Source organism: Enoplosus armatus, chromosome 6, assembly GCF_043641665.1.
Source record: "Enoplosus armatus isolate fEnoArm2 chromosome 6, fEnoArm2.hap1, whole genome shotgun sequence".
NCBI lineage: Eukaryota > Metazoa > Chordata > Actinopteri > Centrarchiformes > Enoplosidae > Enoplosus > Enoplosus armatus.
Window position 1 is genome coordinate 25455496 of NC_092185.1, and position 21187 is coordinate 25476682.

At 43.0% G+C, this 21187-nt stretch overlaps 1 protein-coding gene across 1 annotated transcript; it reads right to left on the reverse strand.

Annotated features, from left to right (window-relative positions):
* Window positions 1-1305: 1305 nt before the first annotated feature.
* On the reverse strand, window positions 1306-20955 carry trhr2 (thyrotropin releasing hormone receptor 2). The gene is made up of 7 exons (XM_070907096.1): window positions 20573-20955; window positions 18472-18604; window positions 17896-18047; window positions 17148-17274; window positions 8321-8858; window positions 2040-2129; window positions 1306-1379 (listed from the first exon to the last, which is right to left on the reverse strand). The coding sequence occupies exons 1-7, from the start codon at window positions 20953-20955 to the stop codon at window positions 1306-1308; spliced, it is 1497 nt and encodes a 498-aa protein (XP_070763197.1).
* Window positions 20956-21187: the final 232 nt, after the last annotated feature.

Here is a 21187-nt window from a genome sequence, read left to right on the forward strand (position 1 = left end):
ACATGTTTTTTTTTGGCAAAGTCTAATCTGGCCTTTCTATTTTTGAGGCTGATTACTGGTTTGCACCTTGTGGTGAACCCTCTGTATTTACTCTCATTGAGTCTTGTCTTTATGGTAGACTTAGATACTGAAACACGTACTTCCTGGAGAGTGTTCTTCACTTGGGTGGATGTTGTGAAGGGGTTTTTCTTCACCATGGAAAGGATCCTGCAATCATCCACCACTGTTATCTTCTGTGGACTTCCAGGCCTTTTTGAGTTCTCAAGCTCACCAGTGCGCTCTTTTTTCCCCCCTCAGAATGTACCAAACTGTTGATTTGGCCACTCCTAACATTTCTGCCATCTCTCTGATGGATTTCTTCTTTTTTTTCAGCCTAAGGATGGTCTGTTTCACTTCCATTGAGAGCTCCTTTGACCTCATGTCGTGGGTTCACAGCAACAGCTTCCAAATGCAAATGCCACACCTGGAATCAACTCCAGACCTTTTAACTGCTTAACTGATGACAGGTTAACGAGGGACGAGCCCATGCAGCCTTCTGAGTCAACTGTCCAATTACTTTTGGTCCCTTGAAAAAGAGGCGGCTTCATATTAAAGAGCTGTAATTCCCAAACCCTTCCTCCAATTTGGATGCGAATACTCTCAAATTGCAGCTGAGAGTCTGCACTTAAAGCCCATATTGATTATATAACTGTATCCTGAATATGTTTTCGTTAAAACAGCTAAAATAACAAAACTTCTGTACATTTCAAAATGCAGCTATACAATATGAACAACTGTAGCGCAGCGGCTGACAGCTGAGAATACATCCTTCTTGGAAAATCGTAACTGATGTAGCAGAATCTTTCTAGACCTCCAGGAGAGATGAATCTGGCCTGCTACGCATAGCAGCATGCAGTATTCATACTCATGTACCATATATAAATAAGCATATAAATCATGCATGAGCTGTGCTACCACCTGCGATGTCGGAGAGCCAGCCTAAGAAAACACGAAAGTGTTAATCATCCCTCCTCGCACTGCATGTCGTATCTCTGATACAAAGCAGATGCAGACCAGCACTAGTGTTCCACATGCCTTGTGTGTTCTGCTGCAGTATTCACTACACGTTTGCTCTCTAATATGTTTATTAGAATTGATAGGATTTCAGAATTATAATTTTATATTTGATAGATAAAAGATTCCCCCCCCCCCCCCCCCCCCATTTTCACAAATCAAAACAGATTCCGCACAAGTATGCCGTACTGTCATTTTTTTACATTTTGATATTAAATTATTATCATTATTGACTCGGCGTCTGTTTGTGAGTCACTGCGATAACGGCACCACCAATCGCAGAGGGATCCCCGGCGGAGCTCGGTGCATGGATCGCGACGGGGGCTCTTAGGAGGGGGCAGAGTGTTCAGAGACCGGCTAAGCCCTTTGGCTTTACCTTTACGTTTTGGTTTTTTTTTACATGAGAGATATAGATTGTGGTTGGGAATTGCTTATCTGTTTCAGCTTCTCGAGCTGTATGTCAAAGCCATTTCACTGTGCCTTTGTATACCAATGTCATGCAACAACCGACTGAGACTGAAGCACTAAAGCCTTGATGGGGCAGGGATATTAAAGGCGCTTACACATACAGCTGTGTTGCTTTTAGCCTGGATGATGTGTTCAACGTCTTCGTATTTGCCTATTATTATAGTTCCGCTGCCAGTAGACGTGTCTGCGCTCATGGCTGGATTGGGAAAACCTGGATTGACTTAGTTGATAACCGCCGTTGTGTGACAACTAAGCTGGATTGCGGGTTTTTAGGCTTAGCGACGTCGGATAATAAAAATAAAAAAATATGCTGGGTATGGTGAACTTGCTTCGTGGTACAGGCCTCAGGAAAGCAGACCAGACAGGCAAACAAATCAACCAAGAAGGGCAAGGGAAAAAAAAGAAAAAAAAAGACAGGATCAGACACAAATACAAATGGCTGGAACTCAGAAGCACAAGGCGGCCTTTGACAAACTGGCAGAGGTGCAATGGATCTGGGCCAGCATATATATATATACCGTATGAGTGGCTGAAGAGGGGCGGGGCACGCTCAGGTGAGGGGAATAATGAGGTGATTGCAGGGCAGGTGGGCGTGGCAGTGAAGGGGCCTAGGAAAATGGAGAGGCAGTGTGAGCAGGAGTGTACACAGCTGAGGCAGATAATAGTAATAGTGAGCAATAGTAACAGATGAGTTCCTCAGAGTGGGGCTACCAACCAAAAACTCACACACACGCAGAATTCATCTATTTCTTATCGCAATCTAGCCCTGTCACCCTGCAGCATTTTATTTATATCTTTGTCTCTCTCTCTGTGTGCTTTCCCAGGTGATGAAACAACGCTTTCGATGGCCTATCTCCTTCCGGGGAGAGAGAGAGAGAGAGAAACTCCCGTGAGAAACAGCCATCACTACCGAGCCAGACAAGGTCACAAAGCAAGATCTTTGTCGAAGGAAATGCAACCCACACTGGGTTCTTCAGCCAGGATCTTTTAGGAGGGACAATGATGTGGTTGGACCAACTGCCCTGCTGACAGTGTAGCAGCATGGATGGCGACGTCAGTGAGTCTGCTCTTCGGTCCTTCCAACAGTTTGGTTCAGAGTGAGACATGACATCTAGAATGGATATTCACAGCCCCCCCAAAAGACATGTCCCAATTATCTTGGTGACCATTCATTTACTGCCATCGTCAGGCTGAAATTTCAGCTTGTTGTTTGATATTGATGGTCGACTGGGGATGAATCGTTTTTTTTCCCTCTAGCACCACCGTGAGGCTAAAAGCTTCACTTGTGCACAAGAAAATAACACAATTGCCTTGAAATCGAACACGTTCATACTCCCCAGAGGAACGACGCTCTTCAATTTTGTAAACGCCGTGACCTTTGGTGACATTACTCATTATGTTGGTGTCGCGGGGTGTATTGAACATTGCGGCATCTGTCGCTCCGTCTTTGTTTGCCCAGTTCCAAACCAGTTGGTGTGCACATTTCGTTCTTTAGTACCCCTATCCAGAGGCCCAATCTCCCAGCATACACCCACATACGTGTATGTGCTGCGGTGACCCTAAGAGATGGCGAGTAACGGGATTTCTTCCAGTGCTGGCACTAAATGTAATAACACCCCTGCGCATAATAATGTCGAGGCCACCGGTCAATTTTGGCTCATTTTGGTCAAGCATGATGTGTTGTGATAAGTTTACTTGACAGCCCTTTCACAAACGCCTAACCCCTGTAGGAAAACCCTATCGGCTGTGCTGTTTTTGGAGATTGAGCCCCAGCGACTTAAAGTCAGGATGTCTCAGCCTCCCCTACTTTGATTTTGAGCATTCTTTTAAAATAAAATGGAATATAATTTTGACCTTGCATTGCTTTGTCTTAAAGCGATATGTGCATGCTTCAATAAAACAGCTCAGTAAGGTGTCTTATCAGTATCCACGGTGACGGAAGGTTTTTATCCTCGTGGAGGCAGCTGCAGTTCTGTAGCGTAGAAGAGAGCATCTGTCACTCCCAAGTTCAAAGCTTATATTGAAACCACAGCAAAGGCACTGGAGGGCCCTCTTCACCTGGCTATTGTCTTATGCTAATTTGCCCTCATTGCTAATTCGAGTTCAAATTGTCGATCCCACTACACGCCCCGAAATGTTACCAAACAAAACATTTGCTAAAGAAATGACATGAATACTCATCAGCCGGTGTCCTAACCCTAACCCTGATCCCATACATGTTTAGAGCACAAGCATATTAACCTATCATTTTACTCATCCATGTGTACATCTTCTTACACATTTCCCTTAGATACTTCTAATATGGTCAAATGTACGGACACACTTAAGGTGGACTTCTCTATACAGGGAGAAAAATTCCATAAGAAGCTGGCCCCAAACCCTCTGTCTATGTATGATGAGTCACTTGTGGGTGGTACCACTCACTACTTTAACCCAGGCATCAATAATGCTGCTTCAAAAAAGTGATAAGGATCCAACTTCCTGTAACTCCTTCAGACCTTTATCTCTTTTTAATATAGTGTTTGGAGAAAGTACTCCCATGTATAACAGCAGAGGAACTGAATGGTTTTATTAAGGGAAGGCACATGTTTTTTTAACACTTGGACACTTTTTGATTTCATGTATTTTAAGGGTGGAATGGGATCTTGAAATCAAAAATGAAATCGTGAATACAATGAAAGACAATTAATGCATGAAATGAGGACCATTTTATACCGACGGACGCACTGAATGATGACTTTGGCAAGACTTGGGTTAACACAGGAAACCACAAAGTGAATGATTGTGTTGGAGGGAGATCTTATCCCTAACACTAAATTAGGTTTTTAGTGATCTACAACTATCAGGAAAAGTAAGGTTTCCCCTGGTGGTTCAGACGGTTAGTGAGGTTGCTGTGCTGGAAGGGAGGAAGGAGTCGCATGTGGTTCGGGCCAGCTTTCTGGAGCTCGATCGGGCATCCTCGTTCACTCGTGGCGGTTCGGCTCGAACCAGACCCTCTCTCAGCATGCAGCTGCATGATAGCATCTTCAGACACCCCCCACTTGGTTGGGTGTGCAGGATTCAAAAAGTTTCGTCTTGTTGCGTTAGAACCCTTACTTTCAAAGGTGGCGGGACTTCAGCACGTTCAGCGCGGTTCAGGATTCAATTGAAATGTGGGTGTTTTCTGGGCCTTCTCTCATGGTTCTATGCTCGGGAACGAAAGGCAGGGCCAAGAGCTGGTCTCCAGCGGCCAGCTCGCCCGGGACGAGGCGGCTCGAAAGTTAGCGAAGCCGTCGATGTGAGATGTGAACGGTGCGAGACTTCACTCCGCCCACCCTAGATATATTCTTCCTTAACTATTTTCTTTGTTCCAATTTATTTGATTGAGAATGAAGACAATAAAAGATAAGATTTTTTTTTTTCTTTGTCTCCTCCTGAGAGATGGAGCAAAAGGGGAGGGCAGGTTGAAAGGGGCATATAAACTAATTTGCTAAATAAAAAGACCACACATCGTTGTCTTATCTGGATTAGTGGATATATATTTGTAACCAGTCCTTAGCTCAATTAGTTGGTTCAACTTCTATTGTACGAGCATCAAAATCAGCATGTTGACCCAAAGCTTCACATTCTTTCCATGTTTCCAAGTTTCTATGTGTGTCTCAACCCTGTCTTAACCCTGATTAAGACACACAGCAGCACTGTGTCAGAGGGTGCAGACCGCCACGGGGTCACATAGACACTTCTTTTCACGAGGGTGTCATCAGGAGGTTTCACCAAAAGCCGCGATCCCGCCTCATTCTGCACAGACACTCCAACCAACCAACCAACCAACCAACAGGGGTTGCTAGAGCAGAGAGAAAAGGACATGATCCCTCACTGGCGTCCCAGTCACCCCAAAACAACAGTCATGGGATAGGGAGGAGGAGTGCTGTCAATCAACTTATTAAGCACGTTAGCATTTTTTTAAATTACAATCCTTTTACGATTTTCAGTCGTGGTTGATTTAGCGACACCTGTGGTTACTGGTGGTAACAGCAAGTGTGGTGTAACACTATGGGTTCCAGAGTTACGGGGCAAGCAAACAACACCTTGGGCTGGTATCACTCCCTGTAATACTTAAAACTGAACAATCGTGGTCAGACAAATACATTACATTTCAAGCAAGTTAATATAGCTCCGACACAGCTGTAGGAGAGAGTGAATGGTAAACAGTGAGGCTGATATCAATTTTTTTTGAATTTTTTTATTGACTTTAGTTCAAACACTGAAAGACAGCCACTGTACTGTACATGCATACCATGAAACCACAGACCAGAGCATATTGCATATTTCTTCAAACAATAAAACATCACCTTAGCGCAGATAAAGCCACTTTCACTTTGAAAAATAAATACATTTGAAAATCCGGGATTACAGCACATTGAAAACACAACAAAACCGGCAGTTCTCCGGGGCTAAATAAGGGAGCTCCACAGTGCTACTATCTGCCAAACCACACACTGTAATTATCCAAAAAGGAAAACATACCCATACAATACCCAATCGAAGTCATTCCCAGGTGTATTTTTTGAGTGCACTGAACAGAAATAAGTGGATGAGTCCCTGTGTATTAAAAAATGAAATATTGTTATCTCTCTAGCAGTATCAGTATCAGAGGCTGCATGAAGACAGCTGTACTTGAATTGCATTTCCCTCTTTTCATGTACTCTCCCCTCTGATAGCTAACTCCCTTTAAGCAATGCATGCCCACACACACACACACACACATCAGGACATATATAAACATAGTGAAATAGAAGATTTTAAAATTACAATCAATGAAATATACACATTAAGGTTACTTATTAACATCATAATTCATTCATCACCAAATGACTTGCTCTACTATGATATAGCAAAAAAAGTGTGAAACTCCGTTTTCAACCAAAAGAAACCATAGACAGAAAATGTTAGCAACAACGTGGAGCACTTAGCAGCTGAGGAACTAATATATCCGAAAATCATTTAGTGCAGCTTTAAGTTTCAATAAGTCTGCAAATGTTATTTATTTTAAACATCAGCACCGCTACATACACATGACACATTTTGGAAAAAGCTAAAATATCCCGTAAAAGTGAACTTTTGGGAGCATAAATAAATGTTGTGTGCTAATTATGTCAAAAATCCAATGAGGATCCAACAGGATCAATGTAGGCAAGGAGTGCATTTCAGAAACCCCCCCCCCCCCAGAAAAAAAAAGTAAAAACATATGGCCATATTTACATGCAGTATGTTCTTCAAGAGAATTTGTAAAGTAAGGTGCTGACGTATTAGCATGACAGAACCAAGAATGTAGCGGACAACATGACGGCTGATTAAATAAAAGGTTTATCTATAAGTTGCTGAATACTTTACTGTGAAATTGAATCGCTACTAAATACCACTTAATTTGTATACTGAAATGTGGAAAATTCAAGTCCCAAATATGGTAATGCTGGATTGAAATTGCTTTTTTCTTCTCTTTTTTAAAAATACATTTTCTGAAATTGCTCAACACAAAATGAGCCTTAAAAAATTGATGGTTTTCAAAGAAAAATATGAGTATTTCAGAGCTAGTAGTGATTCGGTTTCACAAGTACATATTAAGTTGCTTTTAAGATTCGTAACTTTATGGCCATCATTTTCTTTCATACAAATTCCCCCAAATTCTGGCGTATTCCTCGACAAAATACTGGCACAACATAACAATAATTGTGTTTTTTGAGTTGATGCAGGTTTATATGTATAATTATCTCAGAATCAGTTTGTATTTACACATATTAGATGTTTTTGTCATGTTTTTAAGCTGATGGCATATGGCATAGTCGGATGACACATATTTGGCCAATATTGTATTTTTGTTAAAAAATATTTGTAAATACTGCATTTGATGCTTTAGCATCCTGACAACAATGCAGTAAAGGTGGAAACAGCCAGCACGTATTCCAAATCTTTTGCAATAAGGAAAAGTGTCTAAAAATATCAAACTCTAGTTTACACGTGACAGATTAATCCATTTAAAGGAACAAACAAACAAACAAACAAACAAACAAACAAGAAGAGACCGGTCAGTTTCCGGCCCAATTAAAGCTGATTATGTGTCATCATAACATCTAACATCCTCTTTGATGTTTTTACATTTAACTGTTGAATTCTTAGAGATGTCCAGAGTCCAGGATCTTATTTGGATTATTTGTGATCAGAGAAAGGAATGTCGTGTCCTGTCATTCCTTCCTCTGATCACCATGTGACCAGAGGTTAGACCTATAATAAAACGGAAATGTCTAAATATACAGTGCATACAGTGGATCACAATGAATTACCCCTTACCTGACCTTTAACACTGCTTTCTCAAAATTGTTTGAGAATCAATTTGAGAAAGTGTTTTTCTTTTAAAGTTGTTCCTAACAGGAACTCTGTTACTCTGTTTTTTTAATTTCATACTGTACCTCAGCAATGAATCACAGTTGACTGGAGGATGCATGACAGATGACAAAGCATGGAAACAGTCATAGAATTAGTGATGGCAATGTTAAAAAGATACACCAAAGTGGGTCACGTCAAAATAACTCATGTCTTGTCTCACGTCACTATAGTCTTGGTTCATTAAGAGAACCAGTCCATTGTGTATTTTTGGAGGGTAAAATGTATAATATGTATAATAATAATAATAATAATAGCTATAAATAAAGCATATGTTGCCTCTCTTCAACAAACTGGGACTTACAAATTCATAGATATCCTACATTATGGTGATATGGAAATATTTACAAGTTTTCCTGCTGATCGTTTGTTGTATTACTGTCTGCAAAATCAACTGCGGTATCATTTGATGAAGGCCGATCCGACTCGTCATCACCAGGTGGATCCACACCAAAGTTGAAAGTAGCTCGGCTGATGTTGATGGGATGGTCAGCTGTCTTGCCAGTGACTGTTGACGTTTCCTGATGACCGCTTCCATTCTGCTTTGCAGTCATATCAGTGGCAGTACTCAGGATGGCACTCCTTGCCTTTTCATCGGTTCCATTGCTATTGGCCAGGGAGGTTTGGGGGTCTCGTATGGTGCTGAAGCCAGTCTGGGTCATCGACTGCGTCCTCTGGTTTCCCTCTGGCCGCTGGCAACGGTAAAGCCCGCGGAATGCAGAGCGAAACTTCTGAGACATGGCGTTGTATATCACTGGATTTATAGCGCTGTTGGCATAGATGCATGTCCGACAAAACAGGAGGAACCAGGCATCCAGATAGGGCGTCGACACAAAGGAGTTGATCAAAACTAAAGTCCGGTAGGGCATCCACAGTAGAGCGAATAGGATCACCACCACTGCCAGCATCTTAGTCACCTGTAGGGAGGAAGCATGGTTACAGTTCATTACAAGTCCATGAAAGCTAAGATAAGAATTTTTGGTAGGCAAATGGCAGCCCATGGGCCAAATCCGGCCCTCCAGCAAATAAAAGTAAATAAAGATGATACTCAATTGTATCTATCGATCAAGGCAGAAGAAACCAATCAGTTAGCTAAACTTCAAGCATGCCTTAAGGACATAAAAACCTGGATGGCAACTATCTGATGTTAAACTCACATAAAACTGAAGTTATTGTACTTGGCCTTGAACACTTCAGAAACACGGTATCTAAAGATATAGTTGCTCTAGATGGCATTGGCCTGGCCTGCAGTGTCACCGTAAAAGAAAATCTAGGAGTAACCTTTGATCAGGACATGTCCTTTAACTCCAACATAAAACAAACTTTCACCTACGTAACATTGCAGAAATCAGGCACATCCTGTCACAAACAGATGCAGGAAAAACTAGTCCATGCATTTGTTACTGGATTACTAGGTTGGATTATTGCTATTATTATATGTCTATGTATTAGCTTTGCTGCACTGGCTCACTGTAAAATCCAGAATAGAAATCCTTCTCCTGACCTACAAAGCTCTCACTGGTCAGGCACCATCATATCTTAAAGAGCTCATAGTACCCTGTTACCCCACTAGAGCACTGCGCTCCCAGAATGCAGGGTTAGCTTGTGGTTCCTAGAGTCTCCAAAAGCAGAACAGGAGTCCAGAGCCCAGAGCCAGCTATCAAGCTCCTTTCCTGTGGAACCGGCTCCCAGTTTGGGTCCGGGAGGCAGACACACTCTCTACTTTTAAGAGTAGGCTTCAAACTTTGCTTTTTGGTGATGCTTATAGTTAGGGGCTGGCTCAGGAACTGCCTGGACCAGCCCCTGGTTATGCTGCTATAGGCCTAGACTGCAGGGGGACTCTCCGCTGACCACCAGCAGGGTGGGCATCAGGCAACTGCGCTTCCTGATTGGCTGATCGATGAGTGTAGCGCAGCTTCGGATTCATTAACGTGACAGCTGAGTACATGACCTACAATTCAGAGAGGCTATCACGTAGTTCTGATCCGACACCTTCTTCACAACCCAATATGGACCAGAACATTTAGCCTGAAATGGAGAGGGGACGAAGGGCAACAGAGCAAGTCAAAGGTTTAAGGTATCAATGGAAGGGGGAGATCTAATGGTTAGTGGCAAACTATCCCACACTTAAGGACTAAGAACTGAAAATGCTTGACCACCTTTGGTTATCAGCGGGGTGTGTGGAATTGAGAGCAGTGGTTGGTCACCAAATCTGAGGGTTCGGATTCGAGTCTGGTGCCTAGTCTGACTCGCCGGATGTAGGCTTTCGGGATAAGTCTGCCATTGGCCAACTATTCCTTCCCTTCCACTATCTGTGTGTACCGTATTCCTCCCAGCCTCACCCACTCCATCCATCCGTCTATCCGTGGCCATTTCAAAGTTCTCAACCCGCCTTCACTGTGCCGTAACAATTCCGCTCAATTCTGAACAACGAAGCATTTAATCGAACACGAGGGAGGAGGGGAGGAGAGCTTTCTAATGATCTCTGCTCTGTGATAATGAGACAATGTGACATTTTGAATATGCACATTATGACTAACTACGCGGCGGCAGGATACTTGACTCCAGCATTACAAACAAATCCGGTTTTTTTTATTTGCCGACGACGGCATCCTCCCACATTGAATCCAGCATCATTTGAGCAAGGGAACTCGCGTTTAGCCTCTGATCGCTATCGACTCGCAGAAGCGACAATGACCAAGCGCCCCCCACCCCCATCTCTCTTCCTCTACGTGCACTCGAGGAGATCACAGACATGAAAAAATTAAAATTATACAGCAATCTCACACCACTCTGTATTAATCTCCAATCATACCATCATTATCAAGTGCCATTCTTTGGCATACACAAGTTTATCAAACTCTTATCAGGCTGATTTGGCCAATCAAACGCTGACTGAATGAGCATGAAGTGCCTATTGAAGAACTGAAGAGCAAAATCATCCACAGTGTTAAAGCACACTTCAGTGTAAATCCCAAATCACATTATGCAAATCCTCTGCTCCTAGATGGGAGTCCCTTGAACACACGAGATTAGGATCTTCTTTGTGCTCTCACATGGGAGTTCAGTCCCACTGAGGTCTGTGTTCACGCAGAGGCACGCACACAGTGACACGGAAACAACCTAATACGCTAAAGGTTGCATGGGAAGGTACCAGCACTCGAGACCCATTAAATTGAAGGGTTATTGTTGAATCCACTACGGTAGGAGCATTTATATGAACGGTGGGGGGGGAAAAAGATGAGCAATGGGAAAGGTCTCACTTGCATTTATGTAGTTCCTTTCATCTCTACAGAGGCTTTTAGCTTCATTCAAAACCCATTGATTGTTTTGGTTTTAGGAACTGCAAAATTGGCTTTTGGCAGAAAAACTCTGATGAGCCCACCGTACTCTACCTTCCCGGCAACAAACGGCAAACAGACAAAGTTAGCACATAGCTGGTGAATATAGTGGAGATATATTTTTTCCTCAAGAATGGGCGGACAGCAAAATCAATATTGGACTTACATTCACCAGTTGGACAGAAACATGACTCCAAATGAATGTAATCATTGCTCTGTATTTGCTGGATGTGTCATTTGCTAACAAGTTCAAAACTCTATACGGCGATAATATGTCATTGTTGTGTTTACAACTTGTTTCCACTGCCCCCAAGTGGCCAAAAACATAAATAAATGCTGCTTTAGAATAATAATAATACCAGGAATAATACTTTCTGGTTTGTTAGGACACACCTATGGTTCCACCTGGTAACAGCAAGTGATTGATTATAATACAGATCTCATAGTTCAGTTTGAAATGACGTCAGCAAACACTCCTTAAGCAGCTTTGTCAGGAATGCACCAGTTGAGAGGACTCATCGTAGGCTTCTCTCCAGCTTCCACAACTTGTGATGATCTCTACAGGATTCAGTGAGACTGTGATGGGTGGACCTTGGATCATCTACGGAGGTCTGGAGATATGATTGATTTTCATTTCAAAATCCTAAAATGAAAAACAAATGGAAGGCATTCTTCGTTTTCCTGGTCAGAAACGGCAGATACATATATAAAGCACTTGGCTTAGCTCGTATTTATTATTATGATTATTGTTATTAATAAGAATATGAATAAGAAAACAGATGCGAAAAGTAGAAAAGAGATGAAAAGTAGCCACTGCTGTGCATCCAGGAAGAGAGGGGCACTTCAAGTCACCCTCGGGCACCACACTTTGTTAATCCAACGAACCGGAGAGTTGCTAACTCTGCAAGGAGAACAAAGGAGTGACTGGTTTCCTCAGACCTGCACCATCGGAACACTGCACAGCAAAGACTGCATTCGACATCGGAACCACAGCTCTTCCCAGCGTGGCTCATCAACAACCGACGGAATCGCCAGTTAACAAAGCAGCACATGAAGGAACCCCTCTCTCTTCATGGAGCGGTAAGTGTAACAGTGTAAACAGGACTGCTTAACTTTGTCGATGCACATGTATCACAGGAACTCGACAGGATTTAGTGAGACTGTGGTGGGTGGACTCGGAACATCTACAGGGGTCTGGGGACGCGCTCCCCCGGAAGAACAATTTGTACGTTTTAAAGTTAAATGCATCAATCTGGTGCACTTTGAGAGCAAAATTAAGAGGTTAGATCTGATAAGGACGACAATAATGAATAACATCTGTCACGAAAGGACTGACCCTATCATTAGCGGGATAAGGGCAAAGCGGGGTATTGTCTGTGCCTCACTGGGTCTGTCCGGTACTACAACACAAACACTTCACGAGATGAAACAATAAGGGTTCCATGACCAGCCACTGCGCCATGCATAATAGCGCACACATGCACCCCAGTGGCACCACACAGTAGAATACCCAACATTCTCCATCCTAATGTTAGGTTAATGTTGATTACCAACGAGTGTCACGGTTGGTTATGCAGGGCAATGGGGATTTGACCCAAACGCAAACAGAAGAGGCAAGCTGGTGCAATTCAGTGATTTATTGAGCGCAAGTAAATCCTACAGGCAGGTAGACTGGTTAACAGGCAAGTAGGTCCAGGTCCTAGTGTCCGAAACTTCAAAGGGAAAACCAAAGCAAGTGACTGACAAAGGAACAAAGGATTTGGGCTGGTATATGTGGTGAGTGGCTGATGTGGAAGTGGGAACAGGTGAGCAGGTGAAGAAGCAGAAGGTCAGGTGACTGCAGGGCTGATTGGGGAAGTGAGAACAGGTTAATGAGGAAGTCTGGGGGAAAAGTCTGAGGGCATCTGGTGGACGCCTCGAGGGTGGCAGGTCTGGGGAGTTGGAAGAAAGTACATGGCCTGGGGGAAGTGAGCAGAGTGCTGGGGGTGAGAGTGTATGGCTGTCATACATTGATAATGGCAATATTGTGTAGATTGTGGATCAGTTTAATGTATTGATATGATATGAATTAAGGTTTGACTGGGAGAATCTCTGGGAGAGTCTCCTGAAACTGACCTGACACGATCTGCTAGAGAGAAGATGTATCGCTCTCTTGGTGTTGTTGGACATGCAAAAACACTCAGTATACTCAATAGTGTTACAGAGTGAAGGTACCTACTTCACAAATGATCTTTGGCTGATTAAAAAATATAGGGTGAAGGTTTTATTCTTGGAAGCCCTTGCATACAGGCTATTGGGGCCTAAATGCTGGTTGATTCCTGTTGTATTCATTACTAATACTTAATTAAAGAGATGTGATCATATATATAAATTATACCTTGTGTTTTATTTCACCTTCTACGTAGGAGCTGGGACTACCCAAAACTGGCTCAGGCACAGAAACTGGCTGCAAAAAGAAGTCTGATTGTATAGAAGTCTATGAGAAAATGACCCGACTTCTCACTTGATGTATTACCTCACTAAACAATTTGCTCATGAGTTTATGGTCTCGGTCTCTAGTTTCAAGCCTTCTTCAATACAGCATGATGTTCATTTAGTAAATGATGGTCCCATTATGGGTAAAAATAGACTTAGGGTATGCTATAGGGCGTGGCTATCTTTTGATTGACAAGTCACTACCACAGCGACCTGTCAATTAGGATAGAGTCGTTCAGTTGTGCATACTGCATACCAGTATGGGTAGGCCTGCATAGTGTCCTCAGGTTCTCAAATCCCCTGCTCCACCCTCTTGTCCAAATATGGTCACTTCTGGCTATATAAAACCAAGATGGGGACGGCCAAAATGCCAAACTGGAGAATTCAAAATGGTAGTCCACAAACCAATGGGTGACGTTTCCGTGGCTACGCTCACTTCTTTTATAGCCTAAAATATGTCAGACCAATATGTCGAACAGAAATTGTATATAACAACAAAACACATTTGTGATATCTGCACGAAAGGGTTTAAACATTAAATTAAGGCATAGCTATGGTCACTCAGTGGCAGCCGAAGGTGACAAGGTGCTGACGCCTGGGCCAGCCCCTCATCTGGCCCCCCACTCATCTGACAGATCAGGGTCTTCAGGTTGGGGCTTCAGTTCCTCCATTACATCTTCATGGCTGAGGCAGAGATTGCGAAGGAAAGCACAGGCGGAGGCAACCTCAGAGGAGAATTTTGGCTTCAGTACGTTGGATAATAGAACGGGCTCTGGCATGCATTTTGTTGAAACGCTCCTCCGTCCTTCCCCGCAATGGCAATTTATATGGGGTAATAATGGATGTATGCTGCTCAAGGCATGGGTAGCCTCCATTACCCAGCTGAAAATAACCAGTGGGGTACAAGGCATCAACATAAACCAAAAGCCTGTGCTGTGATACGGTGGGACACCCTATGTGCCAGCCACGAAACAAAAATAAGGACTTCTAGATCATGTCCCCAATCATGATCCCTGTCCACATGAAGAATATTTAGGAGACCATTGAAAGCTGAAGTCAGCCTTCGGTTCTCGCTCCACATCCATATTATGTCCTCGGGACACAGAAAGGTTTGTCAAGCAACGTGCGATGCCATGAGCATTATACACTAGCTATATATGATTGGCTTAGTGCTGATCACGGTCTCAACCCTCTACTCATTTTTACTTTATTTCAAAATACGAACGCATTCAAGAAAACGTCACCCAGGATGAACAACTCAATCCTCCAACTGCTTTTAAAGAATCAAATTAGCCGGATGAAAATGAACAGGATTATTTTAGCCTGATAACAGCGTGTTAGCCTGAATTAGCCACGTTTGGAGAACAGGGCCCTGGTCATTACAAACACAATTTTACAGACTTTACAGAAGTCGGAGCTGGGAGCGATGGACAAGTCATCGTTCCATTTTGTGATTGAAATGAGTACAGAGGTGTTAATTGTGGAAATTTCGCCCAAAAACAGCTGTGCACCAGATTTTTCTTTTTCTTTTCATTTTTGCAGCAGATTAGCGCTGACAGACTGTAGCACAGCAGAGCCAATTAGCCCTGAAAATAAATCCTGCCTGCGCTAATTCAAAATGGAACACAGATCTATATCAAATGTATTATGCAACTTATGTAATTGCATAATACATTTGATATCAAAGTAAAGAAATTATAAAATTACACATTTTTGAATGTGACTCGAAAGACAACAGTCATCACAGTCCATAAAAACAGCGAAAAGATCAAGGGACCCTTCGTGGGGTACCAAACAGACAGCACTGTAGGAACATAGAGGGATACAGGAAAAAACGGCCAATGCATAGTTGACTGCATGCAGAAGTAAGTGTTGTAATTAAATTTATGATTTAAAAAAAAAGGCAAGTCGTAGCCTTTTTGTGGTTGCATCTGGTTGGCCAGACTGATTTCTCTCCCAAGAATTCTGTATATTATTATACCGATTCCACGCTCAGATAGGGGGTCTCAACTGCTGTTAAACGATCTGACAAGCGCTTCATGTAATGCATACTGAAGCATTGGGGGTGGCAGCTTTGGTCTTCTTGTAATAACGTAATAACTACCTAGCTTAAAATGCATTTCAGACATATTAGATTATCAGCTGCCTCTAGCCGCTGCTACGCTAAAGCTTTTTTTTTTTTGATAAATTCAAGCCTTCACCATCATTATTCTAAAGGACAATTTATTGACCTTTGACAGTCTTCTTTGTTTTACAGACATGCGCTTGATGTATAAATGAATTCATTCTCGTGCCACCGCTAATTAAACAATGTGTGTCATTCTGCAGGGACAATGCTGCCGGACGACCAGCGCTCAGTCAGAGCAGCGTGTCAGATAACGCTCAAAAGCTTGATTACTTATAAAGCAGCACTTAAAACGCGGCTCGAGACAAACCAATGTGATCATTGATCTGAACCTTTGCACGGAACCAACTGTTTTCCGTGTAATGTCTATTTTGCATGATGTTGTTTTATATGAGATCGTTTGTACATTTTGCTGATTGTATTGCATTTAATTGTTCGTATTGTACTGTATTGTTTTTTTTTTATATATATCCCCTGCCCAGGGACCGCAGATGTAAACTACCTATATAGCTAACTCTGGCTCAACTGTTGTGTTCACAGTAATTCTGCAATTCTACCTGGGTGAATCTGAAAGAAATTCATTAAAAGTATACGCCAATTTCTTTTCTTATTGTTCAAATATTCAAAATTATTAAAAAAAAAAAATACCTTCAGAGACAGATACTTCAATTGCTTTTGTTCTTTGGCTTTTCAAATGCATTCAACTTTTTTGAAAGAACAAAATGTGGATACAAAACTATTTCCCTCTGGACTAAAAATTTTTTTTTTGTCGTAACGCTCCCTTAATGGATGAAGGCTTATGATGACCAAAAGGCCTGAGAGCATATATTCCACATCCAAGAGCACGGACACAAAGAAGCACCGCAGAGCAATACCAATGCGATCTGGGAGAGAAAGGGCTTTCTTAGTAAAAAAAAAAAAAAAGGTTCTTTGACTACTCAGGCCTGAGGAAAAATAGCCATTATGGCCATGATTCCCCTCAGGGCCTCATAACAGCCAGGACAGAGAGCCAACAAGAGGGCAGAGACATCATCATGTCGCTGTTAAGAGGCAATGGCCTCTATATTCCCAGGAGATCACACACACACACACACACACACACACACACACACACACACACACAGCCAAAGACAAGACTGGGGTCAAATGTGACCAAAGCTATCGCATGGCAATTACTTGACAGAAAAGACAAGTAAAAAGTGGTATGTGTGTGTGTGTGTGTGTGTGTGGGGGGGGGGGGGGGTAATGTGGGATGAGGCACAGACCTGTTTTCTGGAGGAAAGCGTGCTCTTTGGCCGGCCGCCCTGGCGACCCCCCTTCCCTGCTTCAGAGGCTTCCCGGCAGCTCCGATGCAGCGTGGTGGCGCTAGTGTCAGGATGGTTGGACAGAGGGCTGAAGGGACACAAGGCCATGATTGGATTTAACATGTGCGTGCAGGGTTTCTTAAAGGGTTTTTTAATGCCAACAACAGATCTTTGGATTCAAACTGCCTGAGCATTCATTGTTTTGTTTTTTTTCCAGAATTTGATTTTCTGTCAGGGTGGGGAGGAAACAACCTATTAGAACACCACCACTACAACAGAAAATCAATCAACCAGCACAAAAGCCATCACTTGGGTTTCTTATTTTGTGCAAATTTGGTTGTCCATCAACAATCTTAATAGTGCGAGAAATGTCAAAAATGCTTTGATCGACATCCATTTTGTTTGGGTTTTTTTTCCCATCGTCAGAGCGTACACTAATAAGACTAGATGCTCCGCTGTGTTCACCAGCTACCTGCTAACTTTGTCTGTCTGCCGTTTGGTGCCGAGCACAGTGTGTTCATCAGAGCTTTTTTTTTTCCACTGACAACACCTGCCAGCCGGCTGCTGGGAAAACAAAGCTGACGAGGGTAGCGAGAGTGAACCCAGGCTTCGCAGGCTTTTGAGCAGTACTCAGCTCAGTTCAAATTTTAAATAATTACAGCTTCATTCGTGAACGTGTCAGTGTGGTTTGAAAGGGCTTCTACGGCACCTGAGGTAGAGGATCCGCGCTATCAGGCCATACAGCACGATGGCGAGGAGCAGCGGGATGACGTAGAAAATGGCAAAGTCGATGAGGTAGACGGGCAGGTAGAGCTCCCGTTTCACCTTGTAGCCACACTGCACGTGTCCGTCCTGGCTGACCTGAGAGAAGAAGTAAAACGGTGGCTAGTGGCTCGCTGGGTTGAGATGCGCACAGTCATCTTTCGCTTCTCAAAACAGTAATACTGCTCTCAGAAATTGCGCGGAGCTCTTAAGAAGCTTTTCACATTTCCCTGCAGTTGAACCAGCATGAGGTCATGGTCCGGTGAAGGGCACTATAGTCATTGTTTTTTACTATAGTGTGTTCCTATTTTGCCAAGTAAATATGCATATATATATAAAAAACATATTTGTACCCCTTCACTTTCATTCCATGTATTTTTACTCTTTCTGAGAAAATGATTGTGGCCACAGTACACGACCGTTTATCCTCTGCCTTATATTCCAATCAGTAAATGAAGGGTACTCCCAAGCCTCTTAAATCAGCAACACAACGAGTTCAATGGAAAATATAGATTCCTCTGACCTGAATGTCCACCAGGAAAAACCACAGCATGCAGTAGACACAGGTGAAGACCCAAACCCCTGCAATGATCCGCTTCGCCCGGGACACTGTGCACACTGTCTGAGCCTTCATTGGATGGCAGATAGCTATGTACCTGCATGGAAAGAAGAAATGGAGGGTTCAAACACGAGTTCACACTAACCGTGGGTGTTAATATTTTAACTGCCAACTAACAATCTGTCGGTAATTTGATACCACTAAGAGCAGTGACGTTGGGTCATGGCGCCTCTTCTGTCGCTAAATGTTAAATTGGGAATCTCCTTTTATGCATGCTACGTAAAGCGTGCAGTTGGCATGAAAGTTGAAAAATATAGGGACTGTTGGTCTGGACTGTTTTGAACAGTGATCAGTCAAGTTTAGACTTTTAGGTCCTAGAAGTGTCCTAAATAAAGTGGATTATGTGCAAGAATGTAAAGGACCAGTAAAGTAAAGTAGTTTGGGATGTTGTTGCACTCCTGTCCTGGCATTACTGTCAAACATCTTCCAAGTTGTATCGTGCTGTTTATTTTTTTTTTGTCTGATTTTTGTACCTTTCACTCAGCCATTGGCTTCCATTTATTTCCATACAGCAAAAATGGTTGAACAGTCTTAAACGTGTAATTTTGTTTAGTCTAGCACAGTGCTGTCCAATCAAATCATCAATCTCCAGTTCCAGCTGCATTACAGTGTGGACGGGGCCAACGGACTGAATCTGCATCGGTACTGTATAATTTCTGATTCTGATTCTATATTACCTAAGAATTTTAAATCTCTTTACATGATTTAGCGAGATGAATGGAAACCAATGAGTGCCAGCATGCTTTGGGAAATTTTGTTTGTTTTATTTGTCCAGGATTTTAGATATTGGTCTCAATTTGTGCGTCCACCTCAATACAGTGGAGGTGAACACCTTTGGAAACCTATATTTACTGATGTCCCCAATTCCTCTGGATAATCCAAAAACAGTTCCATAATCCAACAGTTTTCATAGTAACTATTTCTTTGGTAGAACGTACTTCCAATTAGAATTGTTAGCTGTGCATTCTAAGGCTCATCCAGAGTAACTGGAGCACTGTCTCTTGGTCGCTGAATGTTTTCAAGATTGCAGTACAAATTCAATTCCATTCACTTCCTATCTGCATGGATAGACTACTGTAGATGAATGAAAAAAAGCAGCGGCGGGTTGCATGTACCAGAGTGCTGTGTATTTGTGTTCTCGCAGATGTCTGCTTTCTACCCAGATGGATTCGATGTTTGCCCAGGTTGAAACCAACAGTCAGGTCCTATATTTTCATAGACTGTCGTGCTAAAATTGCTCCTCTTCTTTGCTGTTTAGTGGTTTGGGTAAAAATGACTACCAGTGCTACCACTTACTGCTAAGGTTAGGGCACCTTTGTTGTCGTGGTTACAATAATAAACACGTGGTTGAGGTGGTTGATCGTGGTCAAGGTTCAAATAAACGGGCGGTGACTGTCAGTAGGAAACAAGAAACAAACAGAGTTCCAGTGTTAAACTTCCACATTTTGTTGACCCATCCATCCGGCCCGACCTCCTCCCTACAGGGATTTGGAATGTCACACTAATGTCACATACACGGAATGTCACACCACTTCCTCCTTTGCTCCCGTCCTAATTCCTACAGCCACTAGAGGGCAGTGACACTCGAGCGTATGTTGTTTTGGGGCACTTGCTGATGCTGTCGTTCTTCTTGGGAGGGCGGTCTCGGGGGGGTCACAGATGGGGCTGTATATACCATAGATGTCTAAAACCAATTCTTTTATCCGAGACTTCTAAATGTCTTTTGACCTATATAAGCATTTAAAATTACTAGTGCACTCCTTGAACATCAACTGTTTTTAAATCAAAATAAGCCAAGACCATTGGTTTGGATCAGATGACATCACTGACAGTATGCTCTACATGTGAACAAGGTAAACAATGTGAGGGAGTCAAACACGTCCAAACCTAAGCAAAATGCATTCTCTAACAAAAGTCAAATGAATGCCAGTGACAACTCAAAACAGTACAAGCCAGCAAAAGCTATACCGAGAACAATTGCAGTTGGTTGTTTGTCCATCCTCACCTCTCCATGGTGAAGGCGGTGATGGAGCAGGAGGACACGTTGATGCCCAGGTACTGAAGGTAGGTGATCCCCAAGCAGCCAGCATGGCCAAAAATCCACGTGCCCGTCAGACTGTCCGACACGTTGGGCAGTCCTGCCGCCACCAGCACCGTCAGGTCGGCTATAGCCAGGCTGACTAGGTAACAGTTGGTGGGCGTCTTCATGTGGCGCGTGGTGAGGACCACGAGGACCACCATGATGTTGCCCACGATGCCCGCACCGCACACCAGCAGGACCAGAAAGACGGACACCGTCTTGTACTCCAGCGACTCAGAGATGGCGACGCTGGGACTCAGAGATACGTTTGTTGGGGTGTCGATTCTGGAGCTCGCGTTGTCGCTCATGTCTGCTAACAGCCGGCCTTTTTTATTGTTTGTTAATCGAAGGTGACTTTCATTTGACTCCGAAATGTCTTTTCCTCTTCATGTAGAGCATTAGCTTCCATTTAAAGCCAGTCCGATCAGAAGCAGCCCATGATATTGACTGTCGTGAAGCTTCCCACAGGTTTGATTGAGTTATTTTATCTTTTCCTTCCTACCATTCGCTTCTCTGTCCTCCTCTCCGTCTTCCTTTTAA

What these genes read in the sequence shown, in the direction of transcription:
- trhr2 (XM_070907096.1), bottom strand. Translation starts at nt 20,955, where the DNA reads ATGAGCGACAACGCGAGCTCCAGAATCGACACCCCAACAAACGTATCT. An exon ending in CGCTTTCCTCCAGAAAACAG is followed by an intron (nt 8,859 to 17,147) that starts GTCTGTGCCTCA and finishes TCCTCCCTACAG; the next exon opens with GTGACTAAGATGCTGGCAGT. An exon ending in CCTCTTCAGCCACTCATACG is followed by an intron (nt 1,380 to 2,039) that starts GTATATATATAT and finishes CCCCCTCCTAAG; the next exon opens with AGCCCCCGTCGCGATCCATG.